Source organism: Phaethon aethereus, assembly GCF_964289735.1.
Source record: "Phaethon aethereus genome assembly, chromosome: 5".
Lineage (NCBI taxonomy): Eukaryota > Metazoa > Chordata > Aves > Phaethontiformes > Phaethontidae > Phaethon > Phaethon aethereus.
This window is the reverse complement of record NC_138579.1, coordinates 45053923-45081355: the sequence shown is the minus strand read 5'-3', so window position 1 is coordinate 45081355 and position 27433 is coordinate 45053923. Positions and strand designations below refer to the sequence as shown.

At 37.5% G+C, this 27433-nt stretch overlaps 1 protein-coding gene across 1 annotated transcript in view; it reads left to right on the top strand.

The window, feature by feature from the left end:
• MYBPC3 (myosin binding protein C3) overlaps positions 1–24776 on the top strand; it is a gene marked incomplete at its 3' end in the record, with an annotated part of 60783 nt that extends 36007 nt beyond the window's left edge. The window contains exons 21-31 of the mRNA XM_082000173.1: positions 559–718; positions 1786–1890; positions 5450–5638; positions 7581–7715; positions 8940–9107; positions 10466–10554; positions 14935–15130; positions 20384–20523; positions 21297–21456; positions 22026–22162; positions 24537–24776. Of these exons, the coding sequence (XP_081856299.1) occupies positions 559–718; positions 1786–1890; positions 5450–5638; positions 7581–7715; positions 8940–9107; positions 10466–10554; positions 14935–15130; positions 20384–20523; positions 21297–21456; positions 22026–22162; positions 24537–24776 (1719 nt within the window). The remainder of the gene's footprint in view (positions 1–558; positions 719–1785; positions 1891–5449; positions 5639–7580; positions 7716–8939; positions 9108–10465; positions 10555–14934; positions 15131–20383; positions 20524–21296; positions 21457–22025; positions 22163–24536) is intronic.
• Positions 24777–27433: the final 2657 nt, after the last annotated feature.

The window sequence follows — 27433 nt, the reverse complement described above, 5'->3', positions numbered from 1 at the left end:
AGTAGAAAGTTACCCCACACGACATTCTTGAGTGACAGAAATCATGTGGATGCCATTAACAGTTACAAGAAACATTGTACTTTTTTTGTTCAAAATTGCTCAAATCCATGTTTTATCTGATACCAAATGTAGATACTGTTGATCAAGAATGTTTGTTCAGCCATTTGAATTTCAATTTGCAAACTTTCTTGAATATATACAGTACTCAACTGTTTTCCATAAAACTCTTTACATCTATACTAGCAGCTATCCCAAATAGGAATTTGTGGAAGTACTTAGTAACTTCTTTGAAACGTAACTGGGTATGTGTAACTAGCAATGAATCTTAACAACCTGCAGACTTTCAGAACCAATTTTTCCAACTATTATTTATCTGAGCCACTTAGTCTGTATTTTCTCTCTTTTACATACAAAGAGAACTTGAAAAACCTTATAGCTTTTCAATAATTTTTACAGTATTCAAGGATTTGAAGAATTTCACCAGCTTACACAGAGGCTCATCGGGCTGTCCCTGGCACAACTTACAATAACTTTATCTGTTACTTTCGCTCCCCACAGCTTCTGTTTGAATCTGAAGGCAGAGTCCGTGTGGAGATGCATGAAGACCACTGTGTCTTCATCATTGAAGGAGCAGAAAAGGAGGACGAGGGAGTATACAGAGTTATAGTTAAGAATCCAGTGGGAGAAGATACGGCTGATATCACAGTCAAAGTTATTGGTAAGTGAAGGAAGGAAGGAAACAACCAGAGCATGAAAGCATCCCGAGTTCACTGAAACTCACCCTTCTCTAAAACTGAGGCAAGTTCTGACTCTAGGTTTAGAAAAAACACAAAAGGATCATAAAGGCAGGAGTACTATCAATCACAAAATTTGGCAGAAGTCTTTTTTACAGATAGTTGCCTTCTGTGTGAAACGGTACGAGAACAACTCCCAGTAGAAATCCATGTATTTCCTTTTTATATATTTCCCGCTTCAGGTGATCCTACCGTTCTATAGATGACATTCTGTTCTGAAGTATATGCTTCATGCTTGTCTAAGAAAAACTTCCCGCCATTTTGTTGTGATTATCTTATTTGTTATGCTTTTAAGCAAAGATTACTTCATTCTGTAAGCAGTAAATGGTTAATGGAGTAAGGAGATTAACAGATTGCCACTGAGAGTCACAGAAGAGCTAGGGGCAATATGATGTTAAGTCATTAATTTTTAAAATTTTTTTCTTAATATTTAACTTGTTTATACCCTGCCACACATGTGACAAAAGGTCAGGTTATAAGCAAACTCAAAAATTATAAAAGAAAATTACTTTCACCTATGGTATTAAAATTTAGAATTCACTGCTTCGGTGAATACTAAATCTCTCTTCATCTTTTATAAATCCTGAATCAAGATATTTACTATAGCTCCAAAATAACAAAATATGAGAGACATGCAGCCATTGTAATCTATATAAAGTTTATTCTAGAGAAAATAGGAGACCCTGGAGCAAACCTCTTTTTACAGAAGAGAATTACCTTACATTTTTGCAAAAAGTTGATTATGTCTGGGAAGAACAAGGGAGCTGAATAATCAATGGTAGTTAAAGGAAAGCCAACCTAACACAGAAGCGTCACAGAGCAGGATTCACTTTAGACTAAGATAATACATTCTCGATTGTATCTACTGTTGCCACCTGACAAAGCTGTATCAGCACGATACAGAAGAGATGTTAAAGAAAAATATTTCATTGACTTTGTACACAGAAATTGAGATTGTAACAACGCTCATTCATTCTCACACTTTCTCCAGATGTTCCTGACCCTCCAGAAGCTCCCAAGATCAGCAACATTGGAGAAGATTACTGTACTGTGCAGTGGCAACCCCCTAAATATGATGGTGGCCAACCAGTACTTGGTAAGAAGTGCTAAAATACGAAGTCCCCAGCAACCTTGCCTGTGTCTTTTGCTGCTCCTTTAAAATGGCAGAGAGGGATTCTCTATGTTTACTCGTCTAGGAAGACTGACCCTCAGAAACTAACTACTCTAACATATCAAACCTTCAAGCTGGTCTAGATTCTGGCCCTTCAATTTTAGGGAGAGGGTGCCCCTTGCCCGCGCTGTTTGGGTCAGAGAAGTATCTCAGCGAGTTGCCAAAGCAAAAGAAGATGATACCAAAAATAGTTAAACCTACACATTCTCGTTCAAGACTGACATTTTAGGTCAGTATACAGGTCTTTGGATTTACCTAGGAATACCGAAATAGATCTGTGGCCACCTCAGTCATCAGCTCCAATCGTCTGCAATCACTGCACTCGTGCAGTACATGTTTGTTTTAGAAAACTACTTCGTAATTCTACTTCATATACACCACGGCTTGCAAAGCGCTTTTCAATCATTTTAATGACCTTAAAATCTGTGCTAAAAACTAGAGGCCAAAGCTATCATACGATACAGGAAATGAGCAGAAGCAACCAAGAATATCACAGATACCATTTTAAGTTCTCTGCAGAGCATGGTGGTTTTTAGGCAAAACTCCCTGTGATCCTCAGAAGGAAAAGAAAATAATGCCATGTCTTGGCCAATTTTAGAGGAAAATTCCTCCGCACTCCAAATCTAGCAGTTTGTTTCATAAAGATTACTGGAGTTTGAGTTTCTTTTCAAAAACATACACCGAAAACTATATGGACTCCCACGGGTTTGCCAGGGCTGGAAATGTTCTAAAATTCTTTTAACCTCCTGCATAGTATCTGCAAGAGAGGAGTTTGCATTTGCTTTTGGATATTTGGACTTCATTCACTTCCACAAGAACAGAGTAACTTCATTTAACTCAACAGAAGTTATCTGGGCAGGAATAAACAAGATACTACAGGACCAGTCCTTTGTGGTTTCATCTGTCCTGACAGGAAGCAAGCAAGAAGTTAACAATTTAAACTATTATGTGCAAGATATATACCACCAGCCTTCCCATTTCCACAGCCAAACCCCCCTCCTTGGCCATGCAAAGCCCATGATTTGGTTTTGTATCATTTTCAGGACACGTGTTTTGGAAAGTTCTTTTGTCTTCACTGTCAAAGGAATGATTTTGTTAATGTGTCACTGACACTTTGCACTACATGAGGCGGTTTCTTCAGTTAGCACACGATGGTACTACCAATAGAGCCAGAATAAAATGCCTTGGTGTGGGGCGAAAAGCCAAGATGCAGCACTATCCATTCCAGCAAAGCTTTAAAAGCAAGTTTAAAAGGCAGGGGAAAGAGACACGTGTTCTTATCTGTCTTCATATTGTTACAGATGGCATTGTAGGCAGTCTGCTACAGTCTTTGTTAGCTATAGCCAAGAGATACAGAAAGGAAAGTCACACCTCATCTTCACTGTAATGCAAACCTTCCATGGGGTCTCATATACTTTTTCTGTTACTAAAGCAGTATCTTTATCTATCATACGTTCTGTGCATTTGGGGAAATAATCTACTTTACCAAATGTCACCAATAGTACCAGTACTGTCTTTTTACCTCCTTCTTACCTTTTCTTTCTTCCTTTTTTTTTTTTTTGTTTTGTTTTAAATTGCAATTCTGGTATGCCACAGTGAAGAAGTGTCTCAGTTCTGACAGGAAGATATGCCTATCTAAAATGGCAAAAAAACAGAAACTGAGTTGCTGAAACTTCTCTCAGTCTCACCAACCCTGGTGAAGAGAGAAAAAAGCAGGAACACCTCAAAGGAACCATAGGTTCTTTGCTTACAGCATTTAACCCTGTTTAAAAGCTACTGAAAACAAGCATGCCAGAAGTAACTCCATACATTACAAGTGATGATACAACCTGCCCGCTGAAAGATACTTCCACCACTCAGTGCCCAAAGCATTCTGTAGACTCCCAGGCTCTTCTCACAGTTCACCGTGGACAGGAGAGGCTGCTGCTGCAGGATGGCTGTGCCCGTATCGTGCTAGCAAACGTGTCGTTCTCCATCTCCCGTTAGACGCTGCAAGTGTGAACCATGCTTCCCCGGTACACCAAAGAGACATGGGCAGGTCTGATAGCCACAACCTTTGTGAGCAGCGGGGGTTGAATCACTGACCTCCACAGCTCAATTCATAAGCCTTTAGAGCGTGTCGGCTATAGAGCTACGCTACTGCAGCCGGCCGCTGCTACAGACATACCCTCTGCAGGCTGTGGGTACAAACAGGCAGATGATACATACAAATATACGGTATGTGTAAATCACTGTGTAGCCTATTTTCTGATTATTCACTCCCTAGTTAAAAGCTGAATAGCTTCCAAAACAAAATCTGTTTAAGAGGAGTCTCAGTGCATCACATCCAGGCATACTGTCTGCAACACGGAGAAGCAGCAGAAATTTAATATAGCTAGATGGAAAGAAACAGTTGATAAGTCCTTTGTAGCAGGTCACCGGAAAACAATTTGTACAAATGTTCATAAATATTCCATCCTCCATATTAAAGATCAAGAGTCACAGATTCCGTTCCCAGTTTTGGGAAATGAGAAGTTTATCTTTTAAGCTGATAACCGAGCCTGACTTAGTCATTCTGAAAAATGGAACAGTAGTGCGGGAAAGGCTGCACACGCTGGGGAGGAGATGTACTGAAGACTGGATTCTGGGCATACAGAGTACATCAAAGCTATGCTACAGATTTGTTCTGCAGCGCATCCAGCTCTCTTGCTTCTCTGTTCCAATTACAGGGTCACTTTCCTTCCAAAGGGAATCGGAGCACGTAAAACGGTGCGTGGCCAGGACTCACTCCACTATAGGGCTGAAGCGGAGCTGGATCTGCACTGTCTGGGAAGCACTCCGCAATTCCACCATTGAGCGATGGACACAGGGATCTAACACATTCTTTGATAAATCATTTAAAAAAAAAAAAAAAGGAAGTGTCAAACGGTTCCTCCAACTACTTTTTTGCTTTAGGATTTATGCTGTTAGTCAAGATTAGTGAATTGCAGCAGAATATAAGAAATTATTTTTTTAACTCTATATCTCAACTTACACATTTCAAGGCAATTTCTCCTTCACTGAAGGGGCTTTCTGTTGACCTGCTGTGTCTCATGCTTTTCTCTGCCATTAGGAGTGAATGACCGCATTCTCACCAGAAAGGATTTACCTTTTAAACCAGCTCTGATAGCCTCTCTGTTTTGCGTACATCTAAATACCTTAATAGCAGTGTATAGAATGCAAAATGTGCTTAAAGCCTAATACCAGACAGACAATTCTAAATAACTTCTACTCTGAAAAGTATAATTGTTCAGGCAAGAATGTGAGATAGAAGGAAAGCAATACAAAAAGAAACTGCAGAAAAATACTAAAGCGTCACACAATTAAGTTATATGCAATAATTCTGAACCACATTTGGCTCTTTTATGCCATAGAGAGGAAAAAAAAAAGAAGCTAATTTTCTTTTTTCCGGCATGTCAGATAATAATTTGCAGTTCTTTTGCATCATAAGAGTTATCCTTTCCAGGCTATATTTTAGAGAGAAAGAAGAAGAAGAGTTATCGATGGATGAGACTGAACTTTGACCTTTTAAAAGAGCTAACCTACGAAGCCAAGCGAATGATTGAAGGAGTAGTTTATGAGATGCGGATTTATGCTGTGAATTCTATCGGCATGTCCCGGCCGAGCCCTGCCTCGCAACCCTTCATGCCAATTGGTGAGTTTTACCAACCAACCTATCAAGGCTGTTGACCATCTCTATATTCTATATTTAATCAACCTTTTCCTTTGTAATCTTCCTCTTCTCTATCTCTCATTCCTGTTCCTGAGAAGCACAGAGGTTCCAGTTTCACGAAATTGCTGATGAATTTTTAGTTGTTATAATTAGAAGTGTCAGAGTCAAGCTGGATCTGGAAAGGAGGAGAACTAATTGACAGAAATTTCCCTGTCCCTCTCAGCTTCTCCCATTCCCTTATGGGTGCAAATATCACAGTATCCCACCCAGTACTCCCTTAACCCTGGCCCTCTCCACAGCTAAAAGATAGCTGATTAAGAAAATATTTGAGGAATGATTTTCTATAAATAATCCTTCCCAGCACAGCAGTGCAGTGTCTCCTGCAGTCCCTGAGGAAGGAGCAAACTAAAGGAGTCCTCAGGAAGCCTGCCTGCTGAGAGCTTTAGAAAGAAGACCCACAGAAATACAAATAGCTAGAGATTAGAATGACTAGAGTTGCTAAATCTACAAATATCAGCGAAGGGGGACAGCCTGCTGAAGGAGATAATGTAAAAGCAGATGATGCAGTGAAGGGGTCAGAAGGAAAGGACGAACTGCAAGAAGGGTCTCTTAATTCTGGATTTCAAACACACAACGGCTGGTCTGCAACAAAAGAGGGCAAACGAAAACCATCAAGCGGAGCCACTGAAAAAAAAGGTCCAAAGTTTTCATGGGATAGGCAGAGTTTTACTTGATTAAGGATAAAGTTCACACTTACTGCTTCAGAGAAGAGGTTTGGGGTTTTGATCGTGTATTGTGTGGTTGCGTATGCTCTCAACTGCCTTTGCCTCCTGTGTGCTGTTCACAGTCCTTGCTGCCATTTGAATATGAAAAATTTTGACACAGCTACAGAAAGGAAACTGGGTGATATTTTTTTTTTTTTTTACAATAGCTTTGGGAACCAAGATCAATTTCAATCAGTTGCACAATTTATAAACCTGTATTTAACCTACTTATATATGAAATATTTCTAATATGTAAAACCTGTTATGTATATTCGGAAGATGTTCAATTTATGTATGCCAAACACCCATTTCTTTAACATGATTGCTCTTATGCCATGTATACTAAATTTTATGTTCCAGCACTCTAAATGTTGTTTTGAAAATTTATCTTTCTGTTTGCTTTTTGGAATCAATGATTTCACAGTAGCATTTGTGTGTATTTCGGATTCTCCAGTAAGGGCTTTTCTTGACTGTTTTTTAATTAGTAGACAACCGTCATGCTTAGGATGACTGAATTTAGCTAATGGTCTTTCTGAGCTATGGATTTAAAAAGAGCCATTACACTCCTGTTCTGAAAAGATATGAAACAGCTGTATCTAGCTGAAGTGAAAATTTTTCAGCCCCAAAATATTTTCCTCAGGCATGTCTTTATTCAAATGTGCAAATCAGAACTAGCATTTCTGTAAACATGTAGTCATAACTTTCGGTCATTTTCTCCACTGTTAGAGGAAAATGAGTGAAGTCAAATTTAGCCACTGATGAATTTGGTCCTCTGACTGTGAATTTTGTCTAATTACAATCAGGCTGTACGTACAGCATACAAATGGTATGCGTTTTTATTTCTAAACTTTTCCGCAGACTTCTGCTGACAATTTGCCTCCCTTCTACAACTCTTCTTTTTTCGTTGGCTTTTACTCATACGGGAGTATATATGAATAGGAATGACTATCTTAACCTCTTGTTCCCTTCCCTGTTATAGGAATCTTGTGCTGCACTTCTATTAAATGAATTATTAGGTGTTACTTTTTACAACCGAGCTCCAGCTAAATATATTTTATTAAAACAAATAGTGGTATTCGATTCAACTCCTTCTATAGCCTTTGAATTCACACAGTTATATTGCCATTTCTCAGAATTTACTTCTACGTATTTCCTTATAGCTCCTCCAAGCGAGCCAACCCATTTTACAGTGGAAGATGTTTCCGACAGCACCGTTGCCCTGAAGTGGAGACCCCCTGAGCGGATTGGAGCCGGGGGATTAGATGGTTATATTGTGGAATACTGCAAAGATGGATGTAAGTAGGCACGAGTACTAGGCAGCAGCAACTGAACGTTATTAAAATACTACAATTGCAATAGCTTCACTGCAACATTCCAATAAAATAACCACATCCAGTACCAATAAATTTGAACTCTAATCTATGACTAACATCCTTGCCAACCATCTTACCACGACATGACTGTAAAACCGTGAAAGTCACATCAATCATAATGTCATCTGCACAGTCAGCATAAACTTTAATACGGAAGAGTACTACAAAAATACCAGTGCTGCTCTATAGTCGCTATTATACTTTTGTAGCATTGACGAATTGCATATTCCTTAAAACCGTTATAATATCATGACTGTAAGAACATCAGTCAAACTTTCAAGTAATTATTACCTTATCTCATTTAATACTTGTGTGGTCTGATAATAAAAGAGTATAACTGCACCATATCTACAATACTCAATTTACTGCGATGCTACAACATAATATTTATGTCATAAAAATCAAATTAAAAAAAAATTATAGTCACTTCACTCATGAAATTTTCTCTGACACTAAGCTCAATTGCCATATAACCTAAACCAGAGTTTTTACAGAGTATAATTTATCCAGAAGTAATTTATAGTCTTTAATGAGATATCATCATGGAATTACCAGAATCACTATTTCATTGTCATAGAAGAATGATTTTATCAGTCTTATTTCTGTGTCATTAGAATACATAGGGAAGCCCTAAAAATTCTGTTCTAGAGTGTCAACTGAGAAGTGAATAGTAAATTCCAACAGTTATGTGCTCTCTTATTGTTTTCAGCATATGAGGCTCTCATGAATCTGTTTGAACACCCACGGGAGATATACTTATTTCAAGAAAAAAATTAAATTAAGGATTCACTTTCTTGCTAAAAATACTTCCAAAATTCTCTCCCCCACCTCCTGCTAATGAAAATAAAAGTAGAGGAACCCCACAGCTCTAAGGTCTATAGAACAGAATGCCAAAGGAACTACCCAAAAATGATTCCTTTACCCCTAGCTATTTTGAACAAACAAAAGTGTATATATTTCTTAACTCCATGTGTAAACACATCTTCTAGATCCAGAGTTCTTTTTCGAGCTTAGTTTATTCCCTTTAAGTGTGGTATTGCACATTAAATTCATTTTACCCTAACACAAACTTACTTTCAAATCTAGACAAGGCATCAGTTTGGAAAAATAGTTTATTATTACGATATACAAATCCTGTACTTGCAGCTACAGAATGGATTCCAGCTCTTCCTGGCCTAACTGAGCGCACGTCTGCACTCATTAAAGACCTGGTCACGGGGGACAAACTCCATTTCCGTATAAAAGCTATAAACTTGGCTGGTGAGAGTGGAGCAGCAATAATCAAAGAGCCCGTTACTGTTCAAGAGATCCTGCGTGAGTATCTAGACTGAATAAATCTTATTAATTTATTTTCTCTTGTCAAAATTCTGTTCGTGTACACATGCAGAAAAACTGTGAGACTGGCAAGCCTGTGCTGCCTTCTGAGAGTAACACCCAAACAGCTCTTTGACTTTGACTAGGTGCCCAATATCTTCTGATTCTGAGAACATTACTATACTAGCCAGGCCTTATATTTCTAAAGCATAGCTCTTGAAACAAAATCCTACTTCTTACTTTCAAAATACCGACATTTCGCCTCTCGTAATGGCACTGTCAGCATTTGAGACACATTTCTTAATATTCAGCTCTTTCCTGGAAAAGCTGTTTTATTGCTGCAAAATTCATGTTGGCTACAGCAAGTGATCTATTTAAAAGCAGTTATCTGTACTTGATTGTCCTAGGTTATTAATTAACACCCTGTGTATCACCCAACAGCAGTAGATTATAATTCATTTGACTGGAGTCCAAAAGATATCAAGAGCTGCTAATAGTGGATTCCTCAACCTTGACTCACACAACGTGTCTGCCAGAGTCTCAGTGACAGTAAAACGACTCAGTGTAAATGAAACGAAGTTGTAGTGCATCTCAAAACTAAATGGATATGAAGACGGATACTCCAACTGTATGTTAAGAAATTCTTTCTGTAAATGACTAGGAAAAGAATAAGGAACACGTGAAGAACATAGAAAGCTTTCCAGTGAGGTAGAGGAAAACAGGGACAAGGTGAAAAAACATGCACTAAGGTCCTCTTTTTGTTAGTGAAAAGTAAGCTGCTACAATAAGACTCCAGTCCTTCCACCTCAAAGAGCGAGCTATAACTGAATGACTGTAGAAAGGTAAAGGAAATCCATTGATTGCTCTGCTTTCTGGGTAAGTCCATAAGTATCTCCAAATGAGAAATTACAAGGAGCTGCACTATCAATACAGCAATAGATTAATCACAGTCTGTAATCACTCTTTTACTCCACTACACCCTTTGTCCCATCCCTTCTACTGAACTGATAAAGTTCTCCAGAGAAACAAAGTCCACATAGAAGGCTCACATCCAGTGGAAGTGACCCACACCTGGCATTTCACATGCGACAGTTTTACAAATCCTGCTGTCATTGAAACCTGCTCAGTTGTAAATATATAACTGAGATTTGCTACTAAATCTGTATCCAGCAGTCAAATACATTTGAAAATACTTAGAGAACTAACTACTCCCTAACTGTATACACAGTGTTTGCACAATTTTCTTATGCTTACAAGTATCCAAGCCTTTCTTCTCTGGTGTTTTGTCTTATTTGTGCTATAAGTAATATTTCAAATTATTAAAAGCTTTATATTTATGTAATAATGCTTAACCGCAGAGCGTCCCAAAATCTGGTTGCCACGCCATCTCAGGCAGACTCTGGTGAAGAAAGTGGGTGAGACAATCAATATTGTGATCCCTTTCCAGGTACGTATCGGTTTCTATTTTGTCATTGTTATTTATCATTACTTACCTAAAGTAGTTTCCCTTATGCAAGTTCCCATTGCTTCACTGCTTAAGCAGTATTACATAAAGTATGGATGACAATTTAAAAACCCTCTCAAATATTAAAGCAGCAGGGCGAGGGGGAAAAAAATCACTCTTCTCTCAGTAGCAATTATTTTTATAGAGTTTCTTCCATAATCCCTCCTTTTGGGGAAAAAGAAAAAGTAAGTGCTGTAAGTGCGTGCAAGCCCGCTCTTGCTTATTGAGCATGAGACGCATCTTAAAGACAGAAGTACACAAAAGTGTAAGAATTCAACCAACTGCTCTTCTGGAGCCAAGGTACATGATGGTACCGGGCAACTGCTTTGCCAAAAGTGTGTATGCTCATTTCTGAAAGGCTGACTACAAGAGTGTTTGTGCATAAACAGAGTATCACGACTGGCCCCATATAGAATACGTGTGTATACAAAGAATCGCTGGGCTATTACTGTAGATGAGCTGAAGGTGTAAAATACACAGCATGTCACAGATTATCAAGAGTGCATGCACCTAACTACACGTGCCGCTATGGCATGCACAAAATTGCTAAAACGTACACACAGACTGACCTAACGAGTTACCCTGCCTCTGCATTTTCTACAGCTGTATAAGCAACAAGAATAACTATTCTTAAAAGACCACATGCATTTTTTTCATATGCAAGACTATCGTATCAATACAGTGAAAGAATTAGTGTGAAATGAGTGAGACATAGGAAAAGAAATTGTAAATTGCAGATTCTGGCTCTGACAGAGATATCTTCAGTAATAATAGATATATCATTTAATCTAGTTCTCATTTATAATCTGAAGAAACTAAAATTTCTCTGCTGTCCAGGGTTGACATTTATGAATATGTAATCACTGTTACTAGTGAAGAGTTTTTAAATCCTCATGTAAAAGACGCAGGAGATATGCAAAACATTTTTTCATCAAGGGAGACATACATGCACACATTACCTACATTTTTTTGTTTGGGCAATACCAGCAGGGGAAAAAAGAAATCTATATAAGAGCAAAATCTATGTAAAATAAAATATACATGTCTTTTGCCCTGTGGTTACTGGGTTACATGAAAAGTTGCCTTTTCACAAAGCTATGCCTAATCAGTGAACAGTTGCAAACCAATACGTGGAGTAACTACCTTGAATTACATGCTTGCACTACTTCGACATAATCACATGCTTATTTTTTTCTTTCGCGTTTCTTATCTCCAAAATTGCTAAAATGGCCCCATCACTGAGGTCTAGCCACATGCAAAATTCAAGATTTTACATCTGATATGTCTGAGTCAGTCTTAAGAAAATTAAATGAAATCAACAGGTATTTTTGCTGCTTTGATGCCTGAGTTGAAGAAAATTTGCACAAAATTGACAAACTATTCCATAAGCAGAGGAACTGATAAAGTTTGGCATATTACAGGTTTGTGTCTTATGTCCCCTATATTACCATCTTCCCAGCACTGCAATATTCTGAGATTTGCCAGTTCTTTGCCCTACTCCCTTAGGTAGTTCTAGCTGACGTGTTTGAATCTAGCTGATTCAAAAGTTGAGTAGCTGACTGACAGACAAATCACGTGTGGGTATAAACTCCTCTCTCCTAAAAGGTAACGCTAACAAAAAATGGTAAAATTGATCCATCAACACCAAATTTTAGCCTGAGAACAAAACCAGAGGATTTTAATTCAAGAGGTATGTTTTGAGTGAATTAAATTTGTAATGGTGTTGAGTTGCAGCTGTAGCTACAATTCTTAATACTGTAAAAACTATTTAGAATACGCAAAATTGAGGATCTTTCAAAAAAAGCAAAGCAAAAAGAACAAATCACTTTACATTTTGAAAAGGTTTAAATCAGTTACTATTTCTATTGAAGAAAAAGACTTCTAAAGTCTTCTAAATCATAAGTCTAAATCATATCAAAGTAGATATGATTGCAATCTTCAAGTCACAAAAAGGATATAGGAGAAAATACATAAATACTGGAATTACTGTGAACCCTGAGCTAGGGAACACAAGCAGGCAGAATATTATCTAATTAAAGTGTAAGTCAGTGTCTTCTACTATTTACAGTTCTGAGATATGTATTAGGAACGTGCTCTCTATCTGTTTATGCTTTTCACAGTCTATAAATATGAGTATGTGAAAACCAACACTTTGAACACTTGCAGTCTTTCACTGGCACTTATAGAACCTCAAAAAAGGAGGTGCTGTGAGTGAATATATCTGATCAACCACACTAGAACAACAGCAGTAGCAAAGCTTGATTTATAGTCAAGATGTTTTTTATAGTAAAGATAATGCTATGGTTTCTCGTGCCCACTTTTGCCAAGATATGTAGGAACAGATCCTCAATTCACCTCATTACTCAATCCATCAAGAACTATTAAATCTTGTAATCAGTCTGAAAACGTAGCCAAGTGTTTGACTTGACAAATTAGAAACTTAAATAAAATTTCCATATACTTATAGTATTTTAAGGGATCATTTTTATTTTAAAAGCATTCCCCTAGCCAAAATTTTCAAGAAGAATCCTCGTATCATTTACAAATATACACAAGTGGAAAGTAAAAGAGAGTCAACTCTTGTCAAGTCACGTCCACCAGTAATCAGCCCTGGATATGGAAAAGAAACAAAACAAAATAAAACAAGCAACACATCCTTTCACTTGTTCAAGCATTTCTACTATACCTTCCAGATGAAGAAGGGAAGCCATGTCTTCCACTAATAGGTTTTGGTAAGGGTTCTACGAAATGAGACCAGCGTGAAGGAACACTAGAACTTGACAAAATAATCTTGTATCTAATATTTCAGAGCTACAGGTCTGAGGAGACTATACTCCTTGGCAGAAAGCAGTAAGAAAATTAGTTACCAGATGGGGAAAATGGAAGATCCCAAAACATTTCTCATTCAAGGTTTATTACCAGCCCTGGTATAAAATCAATTACAATATATCCGATGATTTAGATGCCAGAGAAAATAGCATCTATTAAAGAACAGCAATTTTTAGATGTTTTAGTAGCCCTTTTGGATGTAATTGGAGTAATTTTGGATGGATCTTGGCCTGACTCTTATAAAAGAAGGTGGTTTTTTTCTCCTAATACCAGAGAAAAATAAAATGATGCTGCACAGACTTTCTCAGCAAATACCAGACAAACCTGAAAAAAAGGTGCAGCAAAGCACAAAGATTTCTTTTTATTCTGCCTACCTTTAGGCACCTAAACCAAGAGTCTGAGTATCCTAATCTCCCTCTGTAGCCCAAGGAAAAAGACACAGTCTTACAGAGTATGTTCCAGACACCCAGTGAATTGAGGAGCCTTCCAGAGGTGCTCTCTGCTGTTTAGGAGAGGCGGAGGGCAGCGTGTGTCCTAATTTCAGTGCCTTAGACTTCAGTTCCAGCGCAGCCTAAGCACATCTGACTACTGGTTTGGATGGTCTCACTTTCCTTCCCTCCCCACTTGAGCTGCTCCTGACATTCACCTAGCCCTGTGTTGCACTGTTTCACCATGTTAATCTGGGAGAAACGTAAAAAAAAAAAAAAAAACAAAGTTTTTTTCTGCTAGGTTGACTATAAATACAGTTAACAAATATGGTATGGCCCTTTTCTGTTTTCTTGGGATCCTTGGTTTGGAGCTGTCCTGTGGAAATAGTACTCAAATAACTTTTGAGGAACTAAATATTATCTACCAGTTTTCCTGGAAATGGCTGAGTGACAGTGATGTAAGCCACAGATATCTTACTGATTCCACAACGTCATCTTTCATGGGTGTAGAACGCTGACTGCTTAGGTTGACAGTCACGAAAAAATTTTTGCAATGCAGAAAGAATTATACAGTGTTTCACATCTCAAGATTTCAAGACCGTAACAATTTTTTGAAAGATCTTAAAAATTCCTGTGGATAAAGAATCAAATGTTTAAAGAAAGGGAGGAGAAGGGGGGAAAAAGCTAATAAACTCTTCAGATGTTAAAGACTTACGTTACTTAATAATAATTGGAGTGAGATAGATCAACTGTTGGCTTCACAGGGAAAGAGTACCAGACCAGTACAAGTATATATTTTTTTTAATTTGTTCTCAATATAATTTCAGTCTCTTCTCTAACTAAAACGGCATCCTCAGGGCATGGTGCCACTAAACCACAGAGATGGGAGCAAATATTTGTCTGCAAGAAAACAGAAATTGGAAAGTCTTTCAAGAGTTTACTATCTCAACTTTGCATATTAAATCAGGCTTTCTAGGCTTACAGATCACTAAAAAACAGAAAAAGTGAAAAAAGGAAATCTATTATAGCCTAAAAAAAATTAATAAACTTTTTTTTTTCTCTTCAGGGTAAACCAAGACCCAAAATCATTTGGGTGAAAGATGGTCAAACTCTAGACTCCAAAGACGTGGGAATTCGGAACAGCAACACGGACACAATCCTCTTCATCAGAAAGGCAGAGCTTCATCACTCAGGAGCATATGAAGTCACTCTTCAGATAGAAAACATGACTGATAAAGTTGCAATAACAATGCAAATCATAGGTAAGAGCCTGACAACATCAAAATTAAGCTTATGATACAAAACAAAACAGTGGACGTACTGAGGCAACCCAAAGAACCAGCTACCTCAGAATCCCTTCTCTGACAACGGTTGACAGCAGATGACTAGGACAAAGCTCAGAACAGGGCTAGCATGTCACTTTATTTTCCTACTATATTTTCCCAGCTTGAAGTGATCTGTGTCCTAGAAACTTGCAGAGGGAGAGGAATTATCTGTGTGTCCCATAGCTCTTGAGGGATTTTTTTTTTCTTGCATGATTTTATGCAGTCAGTTTTTAAATCCAGGTCTAGTTTCAGAATCCAAATACCCTTTCGAAAGGAATTTCAGTTTAAGTACATGTACAACTGCCTGTTGGTTTGTTTGGTTTGTTTTGGGTCTCTCCCCTGATAACCTCATTTGGTGTCCATACAGTTTTGTATCAGAAAAAACATGAATAATCATTTATTCACCTTTTCCATGCTGCTAATGATTCTGTAGCCTTCAGTGACACTCTTCTGAATTAACTTTATCAAGTTTTAGACTTTTTTTGTTTATTTTCAAAAAACATGCCATTCCATCTCTTTGATCATCTTTATCACCCTTCTTTCTACCACTTTGAGAGCGATAGAAAGAATTTGAGAGTTCTGGTGTTCTTGGGAATAGCCATATTGTCCTCAAGGAAGGAAATACGAATCCTGGAATGGATATACTCTTACCAGGTTTCTTCAGCAGATAAGGACAGTGGAGATAAAATCATTGCACTATATATCCCTACTGTTCCAATAATTAGAAATTACAACAAGAATTACAACCTGATTTCCAGTTTCTTGAATTTGGAAAATTCATGTTTAATGCCTTACTCTGTTAAGAGTGTCTGGTTAAGCCTGACGCTTAGCAGAGGCTTATTCTCTATTATACAATTGCTAGTCTCTTTTCTAGTGTCATTTTAAAGGAATGCACTTCCAAAGTTTCTGTAACTTCCCTTGGGATTGAGAGATATATTCTGAGATCTTGCCTACTCAGATTTCTTTAATGCTTAGCCAGATTTCTCCTAATTACAGCTCTATGTAACATTCTTGATAATTGTTTTTATTTCTCTTTCCCCACACTTTCACACTATCATCCCAAATTTCCTCCAATGTATCAACACATTTTAAGAACATGTATTTTGGCACAAAAAGAGTGTTTAAACATAACTCCTAATACTTTGGAATTGAAGATATAATGCTGACTGTATCCTGCTTAAAGTTTTATAAAATAACGTTGGCAGAACGGGTATGCAGTGGTGCCAACAGCAAACAAGAAAGGCATAACAAATTGGAGCAAATATGACTTAATACCACCAGCTGCTTCTGCTCAAGAGGTTGGCTGCAGTTCTGCAGCAGCAAAATAAGTAAATGGCAACTAAAACAAAATAATCCCAAGGGACTCAGATAAAGGGGAGTAGTGCACCCTATACAGCAAAATAGCTTTCTAAAACTGGTTAATGACTCCAGATTCTAGCACATTGCTCTTACAGCATAGTACCCAGTATCTTCCACCCATTGTTTGGCACTGTAGAAAAGCATAAACACAGATACACGTACCATTGTCAAAGAATTATTTCATATAGAAAATGAACGGCTGAAAAAAAGTAACTAATCTTATCACACAGATTAATATACATCAGAGTTGGAGGACAGGTATTAAACATTTTACTTCTTGGGCAGATTGCTCAACTGAAAGTGAATAAATAAATTTCACTTAATTCCTGGCCAAGAAGAGAAAGGGCTTGTAACATACGCAGATGCTTCTGCAACCAAGGCATCTACTCTGATTCTTGATTCTGTCACTCTCATCAGAACTACCTCTTTTCAATTCTGTCAACAGCACTGTTTGCTCTCCAAATTTTATATTCTCTTAGCAGGAGAGAAATAGGGGTTATTCAGGCACTCTTTCTATACTACTAGTAATGCTTTAGGGGCTGTAGAATGGCGTGCTGAAAAGCCAGCCCAGCTTTCAGAGACATTATACGGCAATCCGAGACCTCCTGCGGTGTCTGTTCATAGCTAACTCCCCTTGGCAAATGTCCACTTGATGAATGAGTAGTGCTTGTAGCTTCAGCCCTTCTCTTTCTTGGAGCAATGCAAGAAGGCAGGTAAGCAAAAGCTCTGCTGCTATGATGGAATATGTAACATCCTTGATAATTGTTTTTATTTCGCTTTCCTGTCGGCTCCAAACAGGAGGAAACACTTCTATTGCTGCCATCACCTGCCCTTATTGCCAAAACTATTGCTGCGGTTTACTCTAGAGACCTAGAAAATATGGACTTTTACTATGGGAATACAGTATATTTCAAACACTTATAGGAAGGTCTTAGATAATGAAAATATCTCCAATCTCTGAAAAATACAGTTCCCCCAACTTTTTTCTCTCTCTAAATGAATCAATAAATGGTGCCTTCCATTATGTCTTCTATTGACCAAAGCAAATCTCAGTTCTATATTTTTAATTTTTTTTTAACTGGAATTATTTATTGTTCTCATTCTTTATTATTCAAAAATGTAAATTATAATTTCTTGTTGAAAGATAATTCACACTTTATGCCTTCTTCCCACTCTATAACATTCAGTAATATGCAAAAATCCCCAGATGAGCTTGTGCTGAGGGTAGCAGAATATTTCCCCAGAATATAAGTCCCCACTCTAACACAGTACCCTACAGAGAAAAATAATGAGCCACAGATGCATGACTAAGATTAACTTTTCCCATCCTCTCTTCAAATTACCAGCTAGAGAAGTACTGGTTAGTACCGAGAAATTAATATTCTACAATTCTACAAAGGGAGTTTGGTTAGATATAATCTTGCAGATTGCACTATCCCACCAAACCACAAAGACCAAGAATATAAAAAGCCATTTAGCAAATGTATCCATCTCTACCTTGTGTAAGGTTGTCCTTTACAAAGCCTTACAAGTATTGAGATTTTCAGGATGCTCTTTTTCTTTATTCCACCTATACCACCACAGTAGATATAATAATTTATTTAAAATTAAAAAGGTATTATTTAATAGATCATTGACTTGTTAGCAAATTAATCCAATAGCAGGTTAAGGCTTAAAGTGTTTTTCTGTTCAGTCATACTCTGAAATTGTTCTCCCCAAAAATCAAACATAAACACATACATAAGAATGTCTTAAATATAGATATACACACACACACACATTCCTGAAGTGTAACTCTTCCAATAGATAACTGAATTAACAAATGACTTGCCATCCCAGTGTTTTTAGTTTTGAAGGGAGGTTCCCAGATAATTGCTTTTAGGTAACTAAGGCACAGGCTTCAAAATGTATCTGTCCAGTGAGGCCTCCCCAAAAAGTGTTCTTCTTCCTTTCATTGCACCTAAGACTGTATTTTTCTTCCATTTATCAGTCTCTTCCTATAGTATTTAAACGAACTACCATCGCCAAGATCTCCAGTTTTTGCCAAAGCATTGTGTAAGCATTCCCTTAAAACAAAACACGACTGTTGTGTAGATATATCTGTAGGTAAGCATGCAGGAAAAATACTTGTGAAACTAGGCAGGTACTGTGGAGGGTTATAACAGTAGGTAGACTTGAAAATAATTAACAAATTACCAAACATCATAACATCTGTCTACTATTAAATTACAATACGCTTATTGAGGGCTTGTAGAGCTTTGCCCACCGAGACTGTTGCAGTTTTCATACCCACACAGGTATTCATATGTAGTCTACAAAATTCTTCTCTTCAACTCAGAATAGATTCAGTGATTTCTGTATAACGAAGACACACATCTAGACATATATCCAGATTTTTTCTTTGAAGTGGTGATTCAAGATGACAACAAATACATTTCCACATCCTCATAAGCAATGTTGTTCATCTGACAACACACTACCATTCCCTACTTCAGAAAAAGGGAAGAAAAAGAAAGAAGGCTTTACCTGAAGTTGGTAGCTGCTAAGAAACACAGAAGATGGCAGCTTTTTCTCCGCAATGTTGGTGTAAGAGAGGAAGGAAGAGGGCAATAAATGGAATGGGAGCAATGCATTCCATATTCCCTACTGAACTTCATGCAGTGTTCTAGCTGGCTCCAGTGTTCAGCAATCTGAAGGAGGACAAAAAGGGTTAAAGCTAATTCTAAAGCAGTCTTTGAATCCGAAGTGTGCCAGCGAAAAGAGAATTAGCACCATATGCTTTGACACAGAAAGTCACGGTTCTCCTAATAACAGTCAAAGGCTGGTTTATCACTGGTGTGGATATCCTTCTTTAAGGAATTTAATTACAAGCAATCTATAGTTACATTCCTTTGCGCTGTGCTCGTCTCAATCCTACATCCGCCAGATTCTAACTATTTTCTTAATTTTTTCCAGCTCAGCTACAAAGAGGGGAGACAGTTTCCATTCAGCTATCTAGAATGATCCCAAACTATTCTGCACTTAATGACAACTTCATCTACCCAGACCTAATGATCATCTCCCCAACAGGCCCTGTAGCTGTGCGCAACAATCCAACACGCCAAAAAGGGGAGCTAGCATCTTCAAGTTAAAACAGACAGCAGCATTACTTAATAAACCTAACTTAAATGTTACAGCATTTGACTAAACACTGGTACAAATCTGAATGATCTTTAAAAGAAGGAAAAAAGAAAATTATTATAACTTTATAATATATATTCTTCTATATATCTCCAGGTATCTTAAAATGGACATAGACTTCTGTACCTCTTTGAGCATTTGTTCTTTTTCTAGTTATTACAGACAAGTGTCACTAGTGGGCAAGCACCGAGGCAACAGGAGAGAGAGTCACATTCCCAAACAGCCATCCATATACACCCAGTTGCCTTTGTTGTTTATATTACTATCAGTGTACCTAAATGCCTGAGAAATTGCACTGAGGTAACAAAGCAAGTAATAAAACTGTAGTAAAAGAGTTAATCACACCCACCCAAACAACACAAACTTCTTATTCCATTTTAAGGAAGAGTTTGTCTGGTTCCTCTGTTGCTAATTCTACTGTGTTGTCTATGTCTGAGCAGGTTTCAGCCTCTCAGAAGAGTATTAAGAGGGTATTTGAAAATTTCCCAACTTTCCTGTTTACAGTTTCAACTTCGCATAAATGAAGTGTATTGCTATGGAACAATTATAGATCGCTATCAAGTTCTATTTTTTCCCTGCACGGGAGGAAATGACAAAGCTCTTAGGTCTTGAACCAAAAGCTAAGGGTTTTTTTTCATGTCTCCTCTGCAGATAAGCCTGGTCCTCCTCAGAGTATAAAGCTTGTAGATGTCTGGGGATTTAATGCAGCCCTGGAGTGGACACCTCCACAAGATGATGGCAATGCACAGATCTTGGGCTACACAGTCCAGAAAGCTGATAAAAAGACAATGGTAAGAAATTGCACTGAGTCAGTTATTTTTTATGAAGTTTAAACTACTACCTGCTCTGGGAACACAGAGACTTGAGGAAAACAGCTGAATTTGTGACTCAGTTGTGTATCCAAGGTGTCCTATGGCATACTTGAGGCAGTTAAACATTGAAGAATAGAATCTAAAAAGAACCAAAAGGCTAAGTATAGAACTGTATAAAATGCCTGGTAGAAAATGTAAAAACAAAAAAGACCTAGCCTGTCCCGTCTCTGGTGGTGACTGGACAAATAGCTCTACTCAGAAGGTGGAATTATATTTTTTTCATTTGGGGTTATATTTTTCATAAATACAGGGGAAAAAATGAAGGGGAGGGAGGAAGAGTTAGGCTTGAACTCAGATGCTGGGCATACTAGGGTATACACTGGGAGAGGTATGTATGCCAGTCAAACTGGAGAACGTGTCTCTCATGGAAGTCCCCATCAAGTAGTCATGTTCTGAGGACACATCCTGTAGCAGGTTCCCCAGATAGAAGTAGGGCTAAAATGTAAAGAGGGTTGTGGGGTTTTTTTTCCCCCCTCAAAATGCAAGTATTCATATATCTATCACATCAGCCAGAAAAAACAAGTAAGAAAATAGATCATCTGATCTTCACGGGATGCAACGTAATATTCATTTCACAGGCTAGTGTTGAATACCTGTCTTTCCCTTGTAGAGAGAAGCATCTCTCCATACCAAAACTAGCACCATGCCTGACCTCTCATAGCACCTTTCTAAACAGTATAGTCTTGTTACAGGAATGGTATACTGTTTTTGATCACTATCGTCGCACAAACTGTGTAGTGTCAGACCTGATTATGGGAAATGAGTATTTTTTTCGAATCTTCAGTGAAAATTTGTGTGGATTGAGTGAGACTGCTGCAACCACCAAAAATCCTGCCCATATCCAAAAAACAGGTAACATATTCTTCAAAACAAAGATCATAAAAGCCACTAAGTAACAGAAGTAATACATTAGTAAATGGAAAATACAGTCTTTCTAGATGCACCATGACAGATATTTTCAGTACCTTAGCAACTAGCTAAAGTTATAAAGTATTTAGCACCAAGACTCCTTATCTAGACAGATCTGAACTAACATGAACATCTGTTCAAAAAATATTTAATCACACGGTCTTCCTAAACTATATTATTTTCTTAAAATAACACAACTGAGGGGTTATATTTACATTCTGGGGTTAAAAGTTTAAGATGTCTGTGGTGAAGACTTCCCCTGCAGACATATGGCTTTCATATTTTTAACAGAAGCTGAAAACCCATAATTGACAGGACCTTTGACTTCAAGTAAAGCATTAATCATGAGATGTGTTTTAGAGTGAAATGAACTGAAAGATTTGTTATATCATAAATGCCATAACTTTGAAGCTTCTCTAAGTCATACAGGCATATTAAATGACAAATAGATTGTACACGAGTCAACAGAATTGAGAACGCAGCTCTCACTATTTTGTTTCTTTGAATTGCAGGCACCACTTATAAGCCACCTAGATATAAAGAACATGACTTCTCCGAGCCTCCTAAATTCACTCACCCTTTAGTAAACCGCTCTGTGATTGCAGGATACAACACCACGCTCAGCTGTGCTGTAAGAGGAATCCCCAAGGTACAGATTACATCAACTGTCATTGACACTGTTGCAGCAAGACAATATATGACTATATTAATATTTTATTAATATATGAAATATGTTTTAATATATGACTATATTAAAAAAAAAAGTAAAGGTCACCCAATTATCTCCCACCTCACTCATAACTGATGCTTAACCAGGAGGCATGGCGCAAGCATTGTGCGCAGAACCAGTGGGGCCATACGCTATAGGGGACAGAGGAAAGGACAGTCATTGCTTACGGTAACACCATGCCGTTGAAAATGTACCATGTGTAAGTAAAATCTACTCACTGAAGAAGGTAAACAACAAAAGGTATTTTCAATGTATATTTTGTTCTCTTCAGTCTTTCAAGAAAACAGCAGCTAATGTAATATACTGTTCCATTAACCTAAATGGTACATAGGAACACCAGTTTTTCTGTTATGTCAATACATCCACACAACCTTTTGAGATTCTGAGTTATTCTAGCTAATTTTGCCAAATAAGACCTGCTGTCATCTGTGAAGTTTTGGGTCTTTTTTTTTTTTTTAGTCTCACAGGAATATTTTCTCAGTCCAAACACATTTGTTGAAGTCTCTTCACAGAGTACAAAAAGATGTACTTTTTTGTTAGTCAGGAACAAGCAGTAAAAACTGTATCAGCTGGGAGCTAAATTTAGGTTTCTGAAAAAAGGGAAATAGGCTTTTTGACTGCCGTGAAGGAATTTACCATATTATGACATAATCTTGTCATAAATTTAAATTAGTAACATCACAAAAAAACGCAGTACCCTTTTCCCTTCCCCTTCTGGCTGCCTGTTTCCAGCTCCTCTCCCTTCCTCATGCCTGCACAAGGATCTGATAGCTACACAGGAAAACATGTAAAATAACTGCTCAAAGTTCAAATTGACTCAAAAAAAAAAAAAAAGGATTGTCTTAACGCAATCATTTGCTGCAGTTCATTGGATGAAGAAGGAGCTTCAGACAAAAGTCAAGTATAAAAATCTATTTGATGGTTGGACTTTATGATCTTAGAGGCCTTTTCCAACCTTAATGATTCTATGATTATATAAAAAGGAAGCATATCCACGTAAATAGCTCTGAAAGAACATTATAGAAAAAACACCAGCAACTGCAGGCAAAATCCATCTTCCAGTAGCTGCCTCAGCTCAGATTCATCACGAAATGATGGTTAACTGACCATCTTGGTTAAGTTAAGTTGGTTATCTGACCTTTTTGTGCATCTGTATCCATTTCATTCAGTTTCCATGGTTTTAAGGAGATTCTAAAAAAACCTGTGTATTTCACAGCTGTTAAATACAGTAGTCACAGGCTTTTCAATGTGAGCATGCTTAGCTCATCCTTCCACATCAGCCTGAAGGATACAAATAGTCCTCATCCTTCGGTACACCTCATACTCTTAAAGCAGCTTTTCCAGATACATTTCTCTACTTGTGTTGCCCAAATTAACCTTAACAAAATGTTTCTGTACCTACTGCAGAACCCTGCAACAGGTCTTTTTCACAGAGAGTAGCTTATGTTGACAGAGCTTTCCAATTCTGAATAACTATGGATTATCAAGCATACCTCAGATGTGATCTGTATGGCATGAAAAAGCTACCACTTCAAGCAGAACCAATATTCATGCCCTGGTAGCAGTGTTGAAATAAAAGACGTATACCCAGAAAGATAAAGAGTCTGTAAAAAAAGAAACAAAAAATTCTGAGGCCGGAAAAAAGTCCAGCTTTATATCAGATTTTTCATTTTCAAAATTTCATCTATAAAAATTAAAGGCACATTTTCAGGTACCGACAAAACACTATGGCTTGAATTGTTACAGAGCCAACCTCTTTGCTGCTCAGCTGAAGACACCAGGAACTTTATTTTGAAATTCCTGAAGTCGCTAAAGATATGCTAAATGGTTTGGAAAAGATTCCAGCCCAAACTTTGGCATCCCAAGTTGGCCACCCAACATCCGCAGACCTTTATGATGCTTCTGCTCTCATAATCTGTGCAGTTTAATTCCTGTTCTGTAAGATACTTGAAGCATTCAAATATATTTTAATAAGCACAATCAAATAACTCCTGAAGGAATGAATTTGTAGTCGGTGTGTAGGGCTTTTTAAAAATTGCAATAAAATAGGGTACAGACCTACATTTTCTACATGCTATTTGAGAGTTAAAGAACATGCTGAACATTTGAATTATTAGTGTCATGAGTTTGTACTGAATGAGGAGAGGTTCCTTGAAAAAATATTAACACCGCTGTGTAACATATAGCCCTCATAATGCAATAACCTTTGATGGCTACATTAAAGCTGCAAGATAAGCTGCAAGTCTTCCATTTTCTAGCTCCTATTTTAAAATTCTTTTTTTGTGTTCTTCAGCCGAAGATATTCTGGTACAAAAACAAAATGGATCTCTCCGGGGATGCCAAATACCGCATGTTCAGCAAGCAGGGTGTGTTGACCCTGGAGATCCGGAAACCCACTCCATTCGACAGCGGCTGTTATACCTGTAAAGCTGTTAACGAGTGTGGGGAAGCTGAAATAGAGTGCAGACTGGACGTCAGAGGTAATCAGATTAATTTTATGGGCGACACTAACACCGCAACGAAGAAAGAGTAACAGGCAGCTAAAAAGAAAACAAAAATCATAGTTCCCCTTTATCCAACCCTGAATTCTCTGGCGGTAGATAAACAGTTTGTTAATTACACCAGCAAGACTGTGGTTTTCATTCGAAAGCGTTACGATGGAATTCGGTTCCTTGCGAGGTCATACAGGTCTGAAGGCGGACAATTATCATGCTTCTGACTAAATATTTCTAGAGAAGATACTTAGCGCTGGAATGGAGGACTATCTACAAACACTGCATTGTGGATAATTTCATCATCCTTTGTGCCATACTCTGTTACTGAGAGTTTTAAATTAAGTCATTAGCCATTAGACATACGTAAAAGGTAGCGCATGTTACTTCACAAACATTTTTCACACATTGATAATTTATTTTGTTTGCCAAAAGGGCCAAGGGGAAAAAAAAAATTCCCATGTTTATAACACAGTAAGAAATACTGACTAAATATTTTTGGTAAAGCTGCTACTCTGAAATGCCTACCTAATCTATGCAGCAGCTTATTAAGACAATGCTACTTTCAGCAAAATGGCCGGCTCAAGTATTTCTGTTCAGTGCTGTACCATACAGCGTAGACATGGCTCAAAGCTTAACGTTATCATCTTCAGAAGCTTGCTTTAGGAACATTAAATCTCCTTGGAATCATCAGATAAAGGCAACGGCTATAAAGCTTCCATATTTCACCCTCAGGACCAAGTCTCAATTTAAAATTAGCATCTTTTAATGTCTGACAATGACTTTTTTTTTTTTTTTTTCATTCTCTAGCACCTCAGTAGAACTCTGAATCTCAGTTCATCTGCAAGTCAAGGTATGAATCAAAATAATTCGGCTGGATAAAGGAGTAATGGCTGTTTGGTTAGATATAAGATTAAAGTCGTTAGACATTCATGTTAGAGACTTCATGGAAATTTTATAATGTTGGGGGGGGGGGGTGCCTGTTTGATTTGTTTGTTTTTTCCAATAATCATACTAAGATCACAATCCCGCAAGGTAATTTATTTTGTTTATGTTAAAGTTAGGATTTCATGGGTCTCAACCTTTAATACACTGTTCCAGTGTAAAAATACATAATAATAAGAGAATACTTTGTTGATGTTTTTCTTAACTCTGCAGGAGACTTATTTATTAATATAGAGCTAATGAGCATCAATAATTCATGTGCATTACTTTAACCAAGTAAGCAGAGTTAAAATTACAGTGCATCTAGAAGTGTTATGTACATTTTAGACTTAAAAAAATGCAATAGTTATCATAAAAAAAAAAAATCAGGTCATGTATTTGACAATAAATCCTTCTCCCCATTCTCTGTCTCAGCATTGGAATGGAACTCGAAAAGAAGAAAATTGAAGAAATGAATGAAGGATAATTGCAGTTACATTTAGGAGTCCTGCTCATCTTAAAAGTCATTTAACATACTGGTACTAGCAGGCAGCAGTGTCTGGTAGTGTCCTGCTTACTCAGCATAATTTTCAGACAATATTTCCTCTTTTCATACCTCTGTTTTAGTTAGATTGCCCCTGTCTCTATGTGAAGAAATTCAGGGAAATAAAGATAAAACTTTTCTCCCATTATATACATAAGATATGTCTGAAAAAAACCAAATACTACAATTTGGTGCAAACCCAGTCCATTCCTAATCCCCAAAACGAACATAAATCCCCCACTTCTACAGTTGTCTCCGTTTTCTCTCCTCAGAATTCTGACATTCTTCATAAGAAACAAGTAGCTCAGAATAATGACATACTAACAAATTATTTGCAATATTTAATCACCTTTCATTATACTGATCTCTGCACAACAGAAAGTAACTTTCATTCCTACTGCTTTTACTGTCACTGCTTGAAATAGCCACTTCTGTGCTCTTGAGCAGATCTTTGCAGAACCACCACCAAAACGTTTGGGAATCTCTGGCTAAAGCTTTATACAGAAAATAGTTTCTTTGATAATTACTCACTACCAGTTTTCTAGCTTTTTAAAAACCACCAGCATAGAATTCCAGTTATTAGATGTTTCTGCAACCGATCGTAGGCATCATGCTAAGCTACAGAGATAATTTTGTACATCAGACGAAACAGCGAAAGATGTAGCAAGGAAGATTATTTGCATGTAAACAAAAAATTTCAAAACAAAAAGCTTGTGATGAATGCAATAAACTTACTGTCATCAAATATTACTGAAGGCTTTTGAAAGCCCATGAATGGCATGTATGTATTTTTGCAGATAATTTTGTCTAATCACATGACACAATAGCATTTCTGGCTTCTCACCTGCTAGTTTGAATAGTATTTGGGGTGGGGGTTTTTTGGACCTGAGGTAGTTGTTAGTAATTTCTGGCTGGAAAGTACTTTTTTGTGATCACAATACAAGAGAAGGTGGGAAGATGAAATTAACCCATCGCCTTTCGGAAGAATCAACACAAAGGAACTGAAGTAATACTGCTCCCCTGCCTCCAACATGCCAGCTGAGATGGGAAAGCGTGTCTGACATGGCATATTAGTTGTACTAAACAAGCAAACACTTCTTCATAACAAAAGCACTGATGATAATGAGATGTGTATTTTGACTATTTTATTATGGCATCAGAACAAAGAAGGGTACCCCTCTAAAACCAAAGTAAGCTTATCCAAGGTCAACACTTGTCTGTTGCACGTTG